Source organism: Lactuca sativa, chromosome 5, assembly GCF_002870075.4.
Source record: "Lactuca sativa cultivar Salinas chromosome 5, Lsat_Salinas_v11, whole genome shotgun sequence".
In the NCBI taxonomy this organism is placed as follows: domain Eukaryota; kingdom Viridiplantae; phylum Streptophyta; class Magnoliopsida; order Asterales; family Asteraceae; genus Lactuca; species Lactuca sativa.
Genome location: NC_056627.2, coordinates 131,982,554 through 131,995,768, shown reverse-complemented (window position 1 = coordinate 131,995,768; position 13,215 = coordinate 131,982,554). Strand labels below are relative to the sequence as shown.

Genomic DNA, 13,215 nt, shown 5'->3' with positions numbered 1-13,215 from the left:
AGAAAATTGTGGTCTTCCGATGGGAGCCTGAGCAGCAGGCAGCGTTTGAGACTCTGAGACAGAGATTGTGTGAAGCGCCAATCTTAGCCCTGCCAGAGGGTGTAGAGGATTTTTTTGGTATACTGTGACGCGTCCATTTCAGGGTTAGGCGAGGTGCTGATGTAGAGAGGGCATGTAATTGCTTACGCTTCGAGGCAACTGAAGCCTCACGAGGCGAACTACCCGACGCACGATTTAAATTTGGGGCGGTTGTCTTCACCCTCAAGATTTGGCAACATTACCTTTATGGAGTCCGGTCTACCATTTACACGGACCACAAGAGTTTGAGGTACCTCATGGATCAGCCGAATCTGAATATGAGGCAGCATCGGTGTTTGGACGTGGTGAAGGATTATGACTGTGAGATCCTTTATCACCCAGGGAAGGCCAATGTGGTGGCAGATGCACTTAGCCGCAAGGCAGCGCCGATCAGAGGCGTGTGCATGAGGATGACAGTGGTGACTCCGCTGTTAGAGCAAATTCGAGAGGCTCAGCAGGAGGCTATGAAGGAGGAACATCGGAAGAGCGAGCGTATAGTGGGTCAGGTTTCCTCCTTCGATTATGATAGCCAAGGGTTATTTACACTACACCACAGGGTGTGGGTACCATATCACGGGGGTGTGCGCCAGGTTCTGATGGAGGAGGCGCACAAATCCTGATTCTTCATTCATCCCAGGGCGACGAAGATTTATAGAGATCTTCGTCTAGACTATTGGTGGCCCTGCATGAAACGGGATGTATCTTGGTACGTTGAGCAGTGCTTGACCTGCAGGAAGGTCAAGGCCGAGCACCAGACGCCACACGGCAAGATGCAGCCGTTAGATATCCCGTTGTGGAAATGGGAGGACATCACGATGGATTTTATCACCAAGCTTCCTAGGACCGCATGGGGAGTGGATTCTATATGGGTCATCGTGGATCGGTTGACCAAGAGTGCCCACTTCATACCGATCCAAGAGAGTATCTCGGCAGAGAAGTTGGCCGATATCTACATTCGAGAGGTGGTGGCGTGGCACGGTGTGCCAGTCTCCGTGATTTCAGACAGGGATGTACGGTTTACCTCCAGGTTTTGGAAGAAGTTCCATGACGAGCTAGGTACTCGTCTGCATTTTAGCACCGCTTTTCACTCGTAGACAGATGGTCAGAGTAAGCGGACCATCCAGACTTTGGAGGATATGTTGCGGGCGTGCGTGCTAGACTTCGGTGGTGGCTGGGATACTTATCTTCCTTTGGCTGAGTTCTCATACAACAACAGCTACCACGCGAGTATTGACCGTCCTCCCTTCAAGATGTTGTACGAGAGGATGTGCAGGACCCCGATATGTTGGGGTGAAGTTGGCCAAAGGGTCATGGGGAGCACAGAATTGGTGCTCAAGACGACCGAGAGGATTCAGCAGGTTTGGAGCAGGCTTCAGACTGCACAGAGTCGGCAGAAAAGTTATGCCGATAAGCGCCGTTCAGACCTAGAGTTCCAAGTCGGGGATATGGTTCTCCAGAAGGTGTCACCTTGGAAAGGCGTCATTCGATTCAGGAAGCGGGGCAAGTTGCGCCCAAGGTACATTGGACCATTCAGGGTTGTAGCCCGGGTGGGCAAGGTAGCGTACAGGCTGGATCTGCCAGCCGAACTCAGTCAGATCCACAGCACTTTCCTCGTCTCCCAGCTGCGGAAGTGCCTGGTGGACGACTCAGCGGTGGTACCCCTAGAGGATATTCAGGTTGATGACAGCTTGAATTACATTGAGAGGCCAATGGCAATCCTCGACCACAAGTCAAAGGATTTGAGGAACAAGAGGGTGGAACTCGTGCAGGTGCAATGGCAGCACCGGAAGGGGTCGGAGTGGACTTGGGAGCCAGTGGAAGGGATGATGGAGCACTACCTCGAGCTGTTTCAGGAATGAGCAGCAGACTTCAAGGACGAAGTCTGAAATAAGTGGGGGAGATTTGTAGCACCTGGTTCTTGGTACGTATTCTTTGTAATTAACTCTTTAAATAATTGCATTTTTGGCCTTGGACTCAGCGAGTTGAAGGACCAACTCGTCGAGTAGAAGCGGGATAAGATGCGGGGTTTAAGCTATGGACTCGGCGAGTAGACCCTGTCTGGACAAAAACCCTAATCCAAGGGTTTGCACCCTATTTAAACACTTTAACCCGGCCTCCTTCATCCCGTTTACTCCCAGAGGACCCCCATAGCAAACCCTAGCCGTTGTTGAAGAAAACTAGAGTATTTGAAGTGAGTTTGGTGTTCTTGTGATCCAAGGAAGGAAGAGAATCTTGAAGGAGCAAGAAAGGACTAAAGGGGATCCGAATTTGTGCATTATTTGCAGCTCATTCAAGGTAAAAAGTTTGTACCTTGATCTTCCAAATGCTAGATCCCATTTTGTGTAGTTTTAGGGCTTTATGAGGCATTTTAGCTAGCCAACCATGAATGCAAGCATGGTTGGGGATGAGGCTGTGGATCTAGGACCCTTGAGGGGTCACAAAGCAGAAAGGGGGTGCTTTTCCACCCAAGAAAGCCTCCATGAAACTCAAGGGCTTGTTTTAGGACCTTTTGAGCTTAAATTCCCATGCAAGCACGTAAAGGTCGTAACTTTACATGCTAGAACGGTCCTAGGAGCATACATCTATCCTTTGATCAAGAGTTGTACATCAGAAATCAAAGATCTAGTGAGAATATGTGACAGACTTGGCGAGTCCATCCTTGAACTCGGCGAGTCCAAGCTTGCGTCCCAAATCAATTAAGGGTCAAAAGGACCCAGTTGAGTGTGGAAAGGTTTTAGGGAGTCCCGGGGAGTGACCCAATTTTCTGGACTAAGACATTGTTCTGGATATTCATGGGACTCGGCGAGTGCATGAGCAGCCTCGGCGAGGATGAAGATGAACTCGAAGAGTTGTTCATACAACTCGGCGAGTCAAAGACAGGACTTGTTTATCAGTTGAAGATGAACTCGACGAGTTCTTCATACAACTCGGTGAGTCAGATGAAGATTCAGTCGATGTTCATTTAGAAGGAAAACTCGTCGAGTCATCGCCTAACTCGACGAGTAGAGACGGGTATAAGGACAAATGGAAGGATAGGGACTCGGCGAGTTGGCGAGCCAACTCAGCGAGTCAGGTCAATTGGTAGTTGACTTTGACTTTAACTTGGTCGGAGGTAAAATGGTCATTTTACCCTAAGAACAGTTAGCAGTGTATGACTAAGTGTTTTGTGGGAATTATAGCCGGGGGATTTCCGGAGCAGCAGCGACAGTAGTCAGAGGATTCCCACACAGATCAGCAGCTACTTCGAGGTGAGTTACCTTCCAGTAGCGGTGGGTCTACGGACACAATGTCGGCCCACTAGTAGGAGTTGTGTGTTATATGATTGTCTTTGTGATATTCATATAGGTTTGCTACTACGTGATATGTTATATGCTAGCATGATATGTTATATGTGTTAGTAGTAGAGTTCGGCTGTTAGGACCGAAGGGTAGTCAGGCACCCTAAATACGTTTGACAGTATGATCGGCTGTTATGTTTATATGCTAGTATGATCTGTTATATGAGCCAGAGGTAGTAGGAGGAAAACAGTCCCCGAGTTCGGTCGTTAGGACCGAAGGGTAGTTCGGACACCCCAGTTATGTCTGATAATTTGATATGTTATGATATGCGATAGTAGTGGTGGTAGGGGATGGAATAGTCCCCGAGGTTCGGTCATAGGACCGAAGCGTAGTCAGCACCCCAGAATGGCTTGACATGGGTAGTCAGCACCCCAGAATGGCTTGACACGGGTAGGACGGCACCCCAGAACGGTCGCATGGGTAGATCGGCACCCCAGAATGGCTGTACCGAGTAGGTCGGGCACCCCAGAATTTGCCTAGCAATATGTATGTTATATGATTGTATGGTATGTGGTACGATGGGGGAACTCACTAAGCTTTGTGCTTACAGTTTACAGTTTTGGTTTCAGGTACCTCTTCGTCGAACGGGAAGGAGCTGGCGCGGTAGCGGCACATCATACACGCACACTTTTTTCCGCCTTACGAACTTGTTCTGGGATTTGTACTCTGATATTTGGTTGTTTTCATAATTTGGTTTTCAAACACGATGTATGTTATGAAATGGTTTGACCAGACAATGTTTTATTTACAAATGTTTTCCAAAGTATTGCTTTAAAAACAAAATTTTTGGACGTGAAATTTGGGTCGTTACAAGTAGTCTTTTATGAACTCGCCATATAACTTAGGAAGCAATTGAAGAAACAAGTCAACATTCAGCTTCTTCAAGACAACGACACTTAACATTCCCAGCCTGTCAATGTATGACTTCATCTCCAAGATGTGTGCACACACATACCTTCCATTTTGGTGTTTGCTTGCCAATAAGGCTTGAGTGACCTTGAACTTTTGAAGTCAACGAACACATGGGTCTGGGAGAATTATTGGAGGTGGAGGAAAAGAAGTTCCACCAAAGCAAGAAGAAGGGATTGATCTTTCACCTTGATCATTATGTGGAATATTATGTTCATGAGGAAAGCTTTTTCCAAAAAGATAAGGAAGACCATAGTTGTTAGAACTAGACATCTACAAGGGGAGAAATTCAAGTTAGTTGATTTAATCCTTAATAAAACACCTAAATGAAATATTATGGCTAGGACCCAACACAATAGTTCACAATTCGGAAGAGGGATGCCGTAATCCAATTGTAAACTATTTGTCGGTAGGTAAATGACGATTTACCAATTCCACCATGAAAACGAAATTTTAAGTGATTTAGGTTTTAAATGAAACTCCTAGATCTTTTGAGATTCATTGAACTTTTAAATGGCATGTTTAATCTCGATTATGCCCTTCAAGTTGGTGGCTGGATACCGAGGATCACAAACAAGGTGTGACTAACCATGCAAATTAGTTTGGTACTCTCGAAGTCATTTATCACCTAATCAATGTGTCGGTTAACCACACACGATCCATTGATCTATGATAATATATGGGCTACCCATTTCCATCCTTCATTAGTCACATATTAGTGTGTCGGTTAACCACACACACTCCACTAATGACCAATAAGGTGCAATGTGCAATTTCATGGGTTAGCATCAAATTCACATTTTCCTAAAGTAACTAAGATTGGGAATTTATAAAAGGTTTAGTTACTTTGTATTTTCATTATACTTATTAATGAGAATGTCTTATCCTACCTGTTCAGCTAACAACTCTCCACTAGTCAAGGAAGCGGTTGGGTGAGAGTGGACACCCATTTAATCACCATTTTACTGGTAATTTCCTTATATCCCCTTATAGATCAACTTCGTGAATGAGGCCTACTAACGGTAAGACTGACCTTTTACTTATACATATATAATATATTAGACTTTTAATTTTATATAGTATAAGGGTGTATTTTACATATTTAAAATACTAGGTGGTTTAATATATTAATAAATTAGATTTTTAATTTAATTAAATTTAAACCATATAATTTTTTATTTATTAATTTTCTCTTTTAATTAAACACTTAATTAATTTAATATAATCCATAAGGGTGTAATTTGAACTATTCAAAATATCAAGGTTCTAAATATAAGATTTCAAAATTAAAACTATTTAATTAAATTTTAAATTACAAAACCACGAGGTACATTTTTTAAACTTTTCAAATTACTTGGGTTTAAGAATTTAATATTTCAAAATTATAATTTTTAATAAAATTTAAATTCCAAAACTTGAGGGCAAATTTTTGAAACTTTTCAAAACCTTTTAGATCAAAGTTGAAAACAATTAAATTAATCATATAATTTATCTTTATCACATAATTTTACCTAATCCAATTTTATATGGTAAGATAATTCAAATCAAATTCTACAAATAATTAGTTTATCATATAATCTAGTAATTATCTTAAAGTTTGATAATTATCTTGTAATTAGATGAGGATAATCATTACCATATAAGAAAAATCGAATTTTATCAGTCAAAACAGTTTATGGTAATGATCCTAATCCAATTCTGACCAAAATTCCGAAAAATCTACCAACAGACAAGCCAAATCGTCGAGTCAAGCAATGGACTCGTCGAGTTGCCCCAACTCATCGAGACCCACAATGGACTCATCCAGTTCATCTAGCAGAGTCTAGATTTCAACTTGCTTCAGCTTTGAATAATTAACCATGGCATCAAATACAAAAGAAAAACACCCTAAGCTCTGATACTACTGAAGGGTTTTGAGCACTACAACATTCCTATGGTGTAGATGCAACCCTAATGCTTTTGATCTAGGTTTTTCTCAAGTTATACATGCAAATAATCATCCAAAGCATAAACCCTAAGAACTAGCATACAATTTCGATAATTGATATAATTTAGGGTTAGAATATTACCTTGATTGTTATTTAGCAATAACAAGAACTCCTTGACCTTTGAAAGCTTAGTGCCCCAAGTGTTGCACCTCTAATGGAGTCACAAACACTCTTGCAAAGGATGACTTAGGAGATAGCTGGAGGAATTTGGCCAGGGCTTCATATAAAACTCATAAAGCCGAAAATCCTATGTAGAGGGTATATTTATAGCTGAGGTTATTAGGGTTTTCAGGTGGAAACCCTAATTTCCTTGCTTAGGCCTTAAGCAATCCATAGACCCCATATGATATAGCCCTTGGATGAAAACTCTATGGGCTTCCCATAGATTTTCGTCCACCTCTTATCAATAAGGTCCATTAGCCCAAACTACAACTATTACTGATTAACATAATCAAACCCTCTATTATTAATCAATTCCTTTAATCCCAAAATTAATACTAAATTAATATCTGATTAATCACTAATTAATAATATGATTTCCAAATAATATATTAATCATATATTAAAAAAAACATTTTGAGTACCAATTTATTATCCATATAATAAATCCTACTCTTTCTCTCCACTTGTCATCCTATCAAGTTGCATAAGTGAAGGCAACCCAAAATGACCATGCTCATAATCAAATCAAGTACATACCAAAAATAGTTATGAGCTTAGACACCTAATCCAACAGAATTCTCATCCCACAGGCTTCCTAGATTCTCCAAGACTCTCCCTGATTCGAGTATGGATCATGTGCTTCAGTAGTACGGGCCCAATACTACCTTCCACACCTATCCATACTTTCCTCAAGAATCATCCCGGATCCTCCGAGTCACCTTCTTAACTGATCCTCCACATGATCGCTAAACAGCGCAACTAAACCCACCGAAGCACCTCCTAGGCTTTCCTAGGTTCCCGACCTCACCCTACCATCAGCTGCTGAGGAACTCCCCATAATGCCAGTTACCCACCTCGTGAATACAATAACATGCAACAAAACTTAGATAATCCTTCGAGTAACAGAGTCGTCCCCACAATGGTTGGACTAAGACAAGAGTTGCACAATAGGGTTAAATCCATCACTCAGAGATTATTCAACCTTTGTCACATATGACTTAACATATTCACCTAGTAGCTAACTCCCATCACCTAAGAGTTCCACAAAGCACAAAGCAAACAGCATTGGTGCAGTATCACTCCAATCCATAGAATAACCATGAGCATCCAATCCCTCATACTCATACGAAAAACCCTACTCCCGCTGCTGATTGCCTTACGGATACCATTATACCAAATCTAGCATCCAATGCTTACTAGGCTACAAGGCATCATATAACAGGACAATCTATCCCTAACTAATCAGAAATAGCACACAAGTCTACAAGCTCATACAACATGCATACAAAGGCATCTCTCCTAGCATTCTACCATGGAAAAACTAAGAAGATCCTTAGCCCTAACTAACATGCGATTCACAGATTCATGGATCAAATCATAAAAGATAACAAGTATGGCTATTTTGGGAAAAACTTACTTGAGCCCAGTTGATTGCATGAACCACACCCTTTCTTGTATAAGAAAACTTGTTTTTCCTTTTTAAATCATTTTTCTAACATTTTTGGAAAAAAACTTTACCAAATCCTCAGTTTGAGTTCAGACACACCCAAGAGTGTGTCCAAATCCCTCAAACCAAGGCTCTGATACCGACTTGTAACATCCCACAAATAAGACCATAAAATTCTTCATTTTTAGAATAATAAAACATCAAACCATAATGTGGTCATAAAACCAAGGTTATCAGATGTATCAATACATCATCACTATCAAAGTAAATTATAAAACGCAGAAACATGTGGTTTGTGCTCTACAATCATCCCGAGCTCTTTCATTTGAAAACCGGAGTACCTAAAACATAAACTGAAAACCATAAGCACAAAGCATAGTGAGTTCCCCAAGATACCATATGCCATACATAATAAATCACATATTAGGCTCCCCACCCTCCATCGCGCCCCGCCCGGTATCGAGAGCCACTTGGCTTCGGGCCCCGTCCAGCATCGAGCCCCGCTCGGTATAAACATCTATTATTCTTAGGTCTCACCTATCACTGGGCCCCACCCACTATAAACATAGACACATAATCATGCTAACACATACAATGATCATAAAACAATAGCATACAAAACAGTCATCGGGCCTTGCTCTGCATCGAGTTGTAATCGGTAATCATTAAAACACATACAGATAACTAGCATACAATATACTCTTCGGCATCGAGTCTTACCTCCTCGTACACCCAACGTACTTGTCAAAAGTCCAAAACCCTTAGTAGCTCTTAATAGGTTAAGTCCATGTGTCCAAAACATTGATTTGGTCCCTAGGCAAGGTCTTAACCAATAAAGTTTCCAACTTTTCTTACAAATACGTCTTAATGAGACTCAACACTTTAAAAAGAACTTAATAGGGGCTTAGTACATGCATGGACCAAAATCTATCTTAAAGTTTCCATTTTTATGAACAAATAACCTTATTGGAGCTTAGATCTAACATCAACTACTTCTAGAGTAGATCACAATCTCACCTTTTCATCAAGAGACTCAATAATGCCAAAGAAACTCCATATAGAATATCCAAGCAAAAGGATCATCAATGTTAAAGCTTTTTACCTTAGGAATATTGCAAATGGAAATATATTCCTGGATCTAGAAGCTCAAGATCTTTGGTCACTACCCCGAAATAGGAACGATTCGGGACGGGGTGTTCCAAAAAACTACCTGAACAAAAATCCATATTTCATGCAAGAAGTCTGAAACATCACTTTTCCCGTTTTACCCTTTGACTCCAACACGAACCAAACTCTTAGATCCCGTAATCTACATTACTCACATCAAAATGGGTCTAAACCTCTCTTTCTCAAAAGCCTGAAGCCTTATGATACTTGATCTTCGTGTCACGGTCCCAAATTATGAAACGACTCGAAATAGGGTGTTATAGATTGACTTTCGATCAAATTCGGTTTTCGAGAAATTGGTAACGGTAACGGTCGGTACCGGTTCCATCCCACGCTCATCCCTACTTTCATCCTTCATATTATGATACTTAAGGAGCTTTGTACCCTTAGAATGACGAATTGACCCATACAAGGGTATATTGGTCTTTTGACAACATTATAATGATGTTTTTAGGTAATTTTTTTGGAAGCATAATGTTTGAAGAAACCTAGCCAAATAAAGAAGATTGTGGTATTACTAAGATTGGACCTAGGTGAGTTACCAAGAACACAAATACGCTATCTTGCTTTTTGCAATTTCGATAAGTTTTGTTGGCTTTCATTATATGGTATTATATGTTAACCTTGATTGTTATGTGAACTATATGTGCATTCATGAAGTGACATCTTTGAAAATGAATTGATTATAGAAGCAAAAAGGCTATATTTTTTGGAAATTGTTTTAAGCATCCTACTTATGCATATCATGCTAGGACTGGTTGTGAGTATGAGATCCTTGGGTATCCAAATTGACAATTGTTTTGTATTGTTTGTTATAAGTAAATTCCTACATAATCCTCAAGTGCATAAGTTGAGGCTAGCTACCCCTTGTGTGGCCTAGGTGGATAGAAAATATCAATTACCAACTACCAACTGCAGAGGGATCAAGTGGTTATGCAGGGAAAAAAGTTCCAATCTCCAAATTCCAATTACAATTCCAATTTCGGTTGGTGATTAGAGGTCCTGGAGAGTCAAGTTGAGGCTTTCAGTTTCAATTTCCACTTCTTATTGAGAGACAAAACGAGAGTATGACATCTTAGAACTCCTCATTTTGAACTCAAAAAATTAGCATAGATTTGAACTCCTACTCCTAAGCAAACCACAAAAAAGCCTCAATAAACCCACAAAATCTAAACCAAATACATTACTTAGAGTATATGAATGAATCAAACAACAATACACATCCATAAAACCTATGGCCCTAACAATTTGAAGCATTGGTTCGAGCATTACCTTAAATCACAAAACTCCATTGGAACTTGATCTCCTCCCTCTATGTTAGAGAGGAGGGGTTCCATTAGAGCTGGGACACCCAGGACAGCGGTGGACGATGACGACAAAGGCAAGGGAGGAGTTGCTTGAATGAACGAGTTAGGGAGCTAAAGGGAAAAATCGTTTGAGAAGAGAATGAGAAGGGCAAAGGAGGGGAAAGAATATTTTTTATTTCCTTCAGGACCGAGTCAAACATCCACACATCCACAGACCGAATAAAAGGCAAAAGAAACTTGGTATCAAATACATTTACCCGGACCAAGTAGAACAAGGTTTGAATGAGCCTAGTTAGACAGAATTTAAACACCCCCTAGTCTAACTATTGGAAGGTTTTTTATTTATTTAACTAGACTTTAATTTGTTTTCAAAATACTCTGATGCATAAAACTTTAAAATCTAGAAAAACCATTATATTTTGAAATTTGCTCCATTTAACAACCCTAAGAAATTTACCGGAAGACCCATGTTGGTATTTTTGAAAGAAAAAAAAAGACTCAATATTTGAAAAAGAAATTATGTGGTTAAAAAAACACAAACTATAATTACTTGGCCTTAGAAATAATAACCAAATAAGTAGTAAATGTTGTCCAATAAAACAAACGTTTCACTCCATACAACAATCATCAACAAAATACCCAATAAAAACATGGAAACTCCAATCAGATACCAAAGTTTACACATTCATATCTTATTTTTAATCAGAACAATGCAAATTAGCTTTTCCAAGGGCAACCTCAGTGACCGAAAACACTGCCCGGAAAATTCGGGCAGCATGGGTTCAACTTAATGGACAAGATTTCTCAAAGTCTTTCTGTTGTTTGCGACATAATTCAAATTCATCTGTATTGTGGTACATACACCCAGCATAAGCATCCATCTCTTTTGTGCACTTCTGATGAAGATCTTTCAGCCTACAACCCATATAACATGATTTAGGCTTAAATGCAAGAAAATAGCAATTCACTTCTATTGATTTGTTTATTAATTATTACATTTTTTTCTATTAAAGCATTGTAATTTGTACATTGAAAAATCTACCCAATTATAGCAATCTCATCCATAAACAAAGTAAATATTCACCGTTGTTATTGGTGAAGTGTTCAAATATAAGAAAAAAGTATGCCTTAAGAAAAAAAAAAACTGAAAATACAATAAACGAAAGTATGTTGCTATTTTTTTCATTCCATTATTTACATTGCCTAGTTAAGTACCAATTAAGAATAAGAAAATACCAATTACTGATTAGCAATTAACACAAAAAATTAAGACCACATAAATTGTTCGATGATGAACTTCCATTTGTTGAAATTGTTTCACTCAAAATCTTGGACTATGTGTTGTAGCTAATGCCAATATTAAGGTAAATCAATGGTGTTAACAGCCCATCATCTGATAATGAATTAACATATAAAGAGTATTCTAATCCTCAATTATTATGAAAGTTTTACAAGTATTCTAATCAAATTTAAAAAATGTTGCTCTCCCCTGCAATTTGCCCTATATATTACCTGAAAACAGCACTCCAACACCAACAAGAGCCCCTAGAAAGTCTAGATTACATTACATTACATACAATATCATGAGCCCTCTAGAGTGCTATAAATATAATGTATAAGATTTTCTTGTTTTTTAGATTGCTTAAGTTTCATTTAGATTTTAAGCGATTATTGATCCTTCCATCAAGAATATTTGATGTATAGCATAATTTGTCTCATAAGACCCTTCCTTCGAATGTTTGATGTATTGCTAGTTTGTCTCATAAGCATCCATTGTGTATGCAGATGAGAATCAGGCTAATACTGTAGGAGGAAAAAGAGAGTTTGATCTAAATAGAAAGGTGAGAATGTATTAGTGGTTTCTGCTATAAGTCAAAAGAAACACTCATATCTAGCTTATGGATTAAGTTCTGATTGATTCCATTAAGTAAAATAAACAGTACCAAAGACACTATATCCCGGTCTTATCTCTATAAATGATACTATAGAATCCACAAAGTTCAGGATTATTCAATTAGCTAAATGCTGATGCTCTCCTATGAACATGGTGCATAAAAAGAGGCCTAGAAATAGCTTAGAAAATGTTATAGAACACCACATAAGTCCAAAAGGTCAAAAGTAGCTTAATCGGCTTAACTCAATCACCAGATTTATACAAGTACTATGCTTCGTTACAGCTTAATTCACTGAATACACAAGCTTCCATCAAGTACGCAGACAAACTTTACTATATTATGCAAGTACACTTATTAGTGAACCTATAATTCATTAGTTTGTTGTGTGTAGATTCATTGAAATCAAGGTAATATCCTGGGGGAAACTATACACTTACAGGGACATGACGCAACGGGTAACTTGGCTGCCTTTGTCGAGACATTTCTCAGGGTTGGGATCATCCTTCTTGCATTTGAGGAAGGCTAGATTTTCGCCTCTGCATCTACCGGCGATGTGCTTCGATGCCGACATTAGCACCGCCGATGTCGGAATCGGTTCCCCAACAGCATCTACCGCACTCGCCATCCTATGTACATCCGCAACAAAATCGATGTCATTATTTTCGTAATTGCAGTTCACATGCGCAAAGCAATCGAATCAACGATAATAACAAAGCAGGAATTTCGATTACTTGGGTGTTAGAATAGAAGATAAAGAATAGAAATTAGAGATCATATTAGGGTTTACTCACCTTGTAAGTTTCACGGGAAACTGATTCAAGTGAGAGTAACAATAAGGCAGGAATGGGTATCACCCTGAAATTTGTATACACATGTACACCTGTATCATGTAAGTATACCTTGATTTCAAATAGAAGTAAATAA

General features: G+C 39.4%; 1 protein-coding gene across 1 annotated transcript; it reads right to left on the bottom strand.

Annotated features, from left to right (window-relative positions):
* Positions 1-10,959: 10,959 nt before the first annotated feature.
* On the bottom strand, positions 10,960-13,215 carry LOC111897553 (NADH dehydrogenase [ubiquinone] 1 alpha subcomplex subunit 8-B-like). The gene is made up of 3 exons (XM_052764291.1): positions 13,083-13,215; positions 12,729-12,917; positions 10,960-11,311 (listed from the first exon to the last, which is right to left on the bottom strand). Exons 2-3 carry the CDS (start codon positions 12,914-12,916, stop codon positions 11,179-11,181), a joined length of 321 nt encoding a protein of 106 aa, XP_052620251.1. The 5' UTR covers position 12,917; positions 13,083-13,215; the 3' UTR covers positions 10,960-11,178.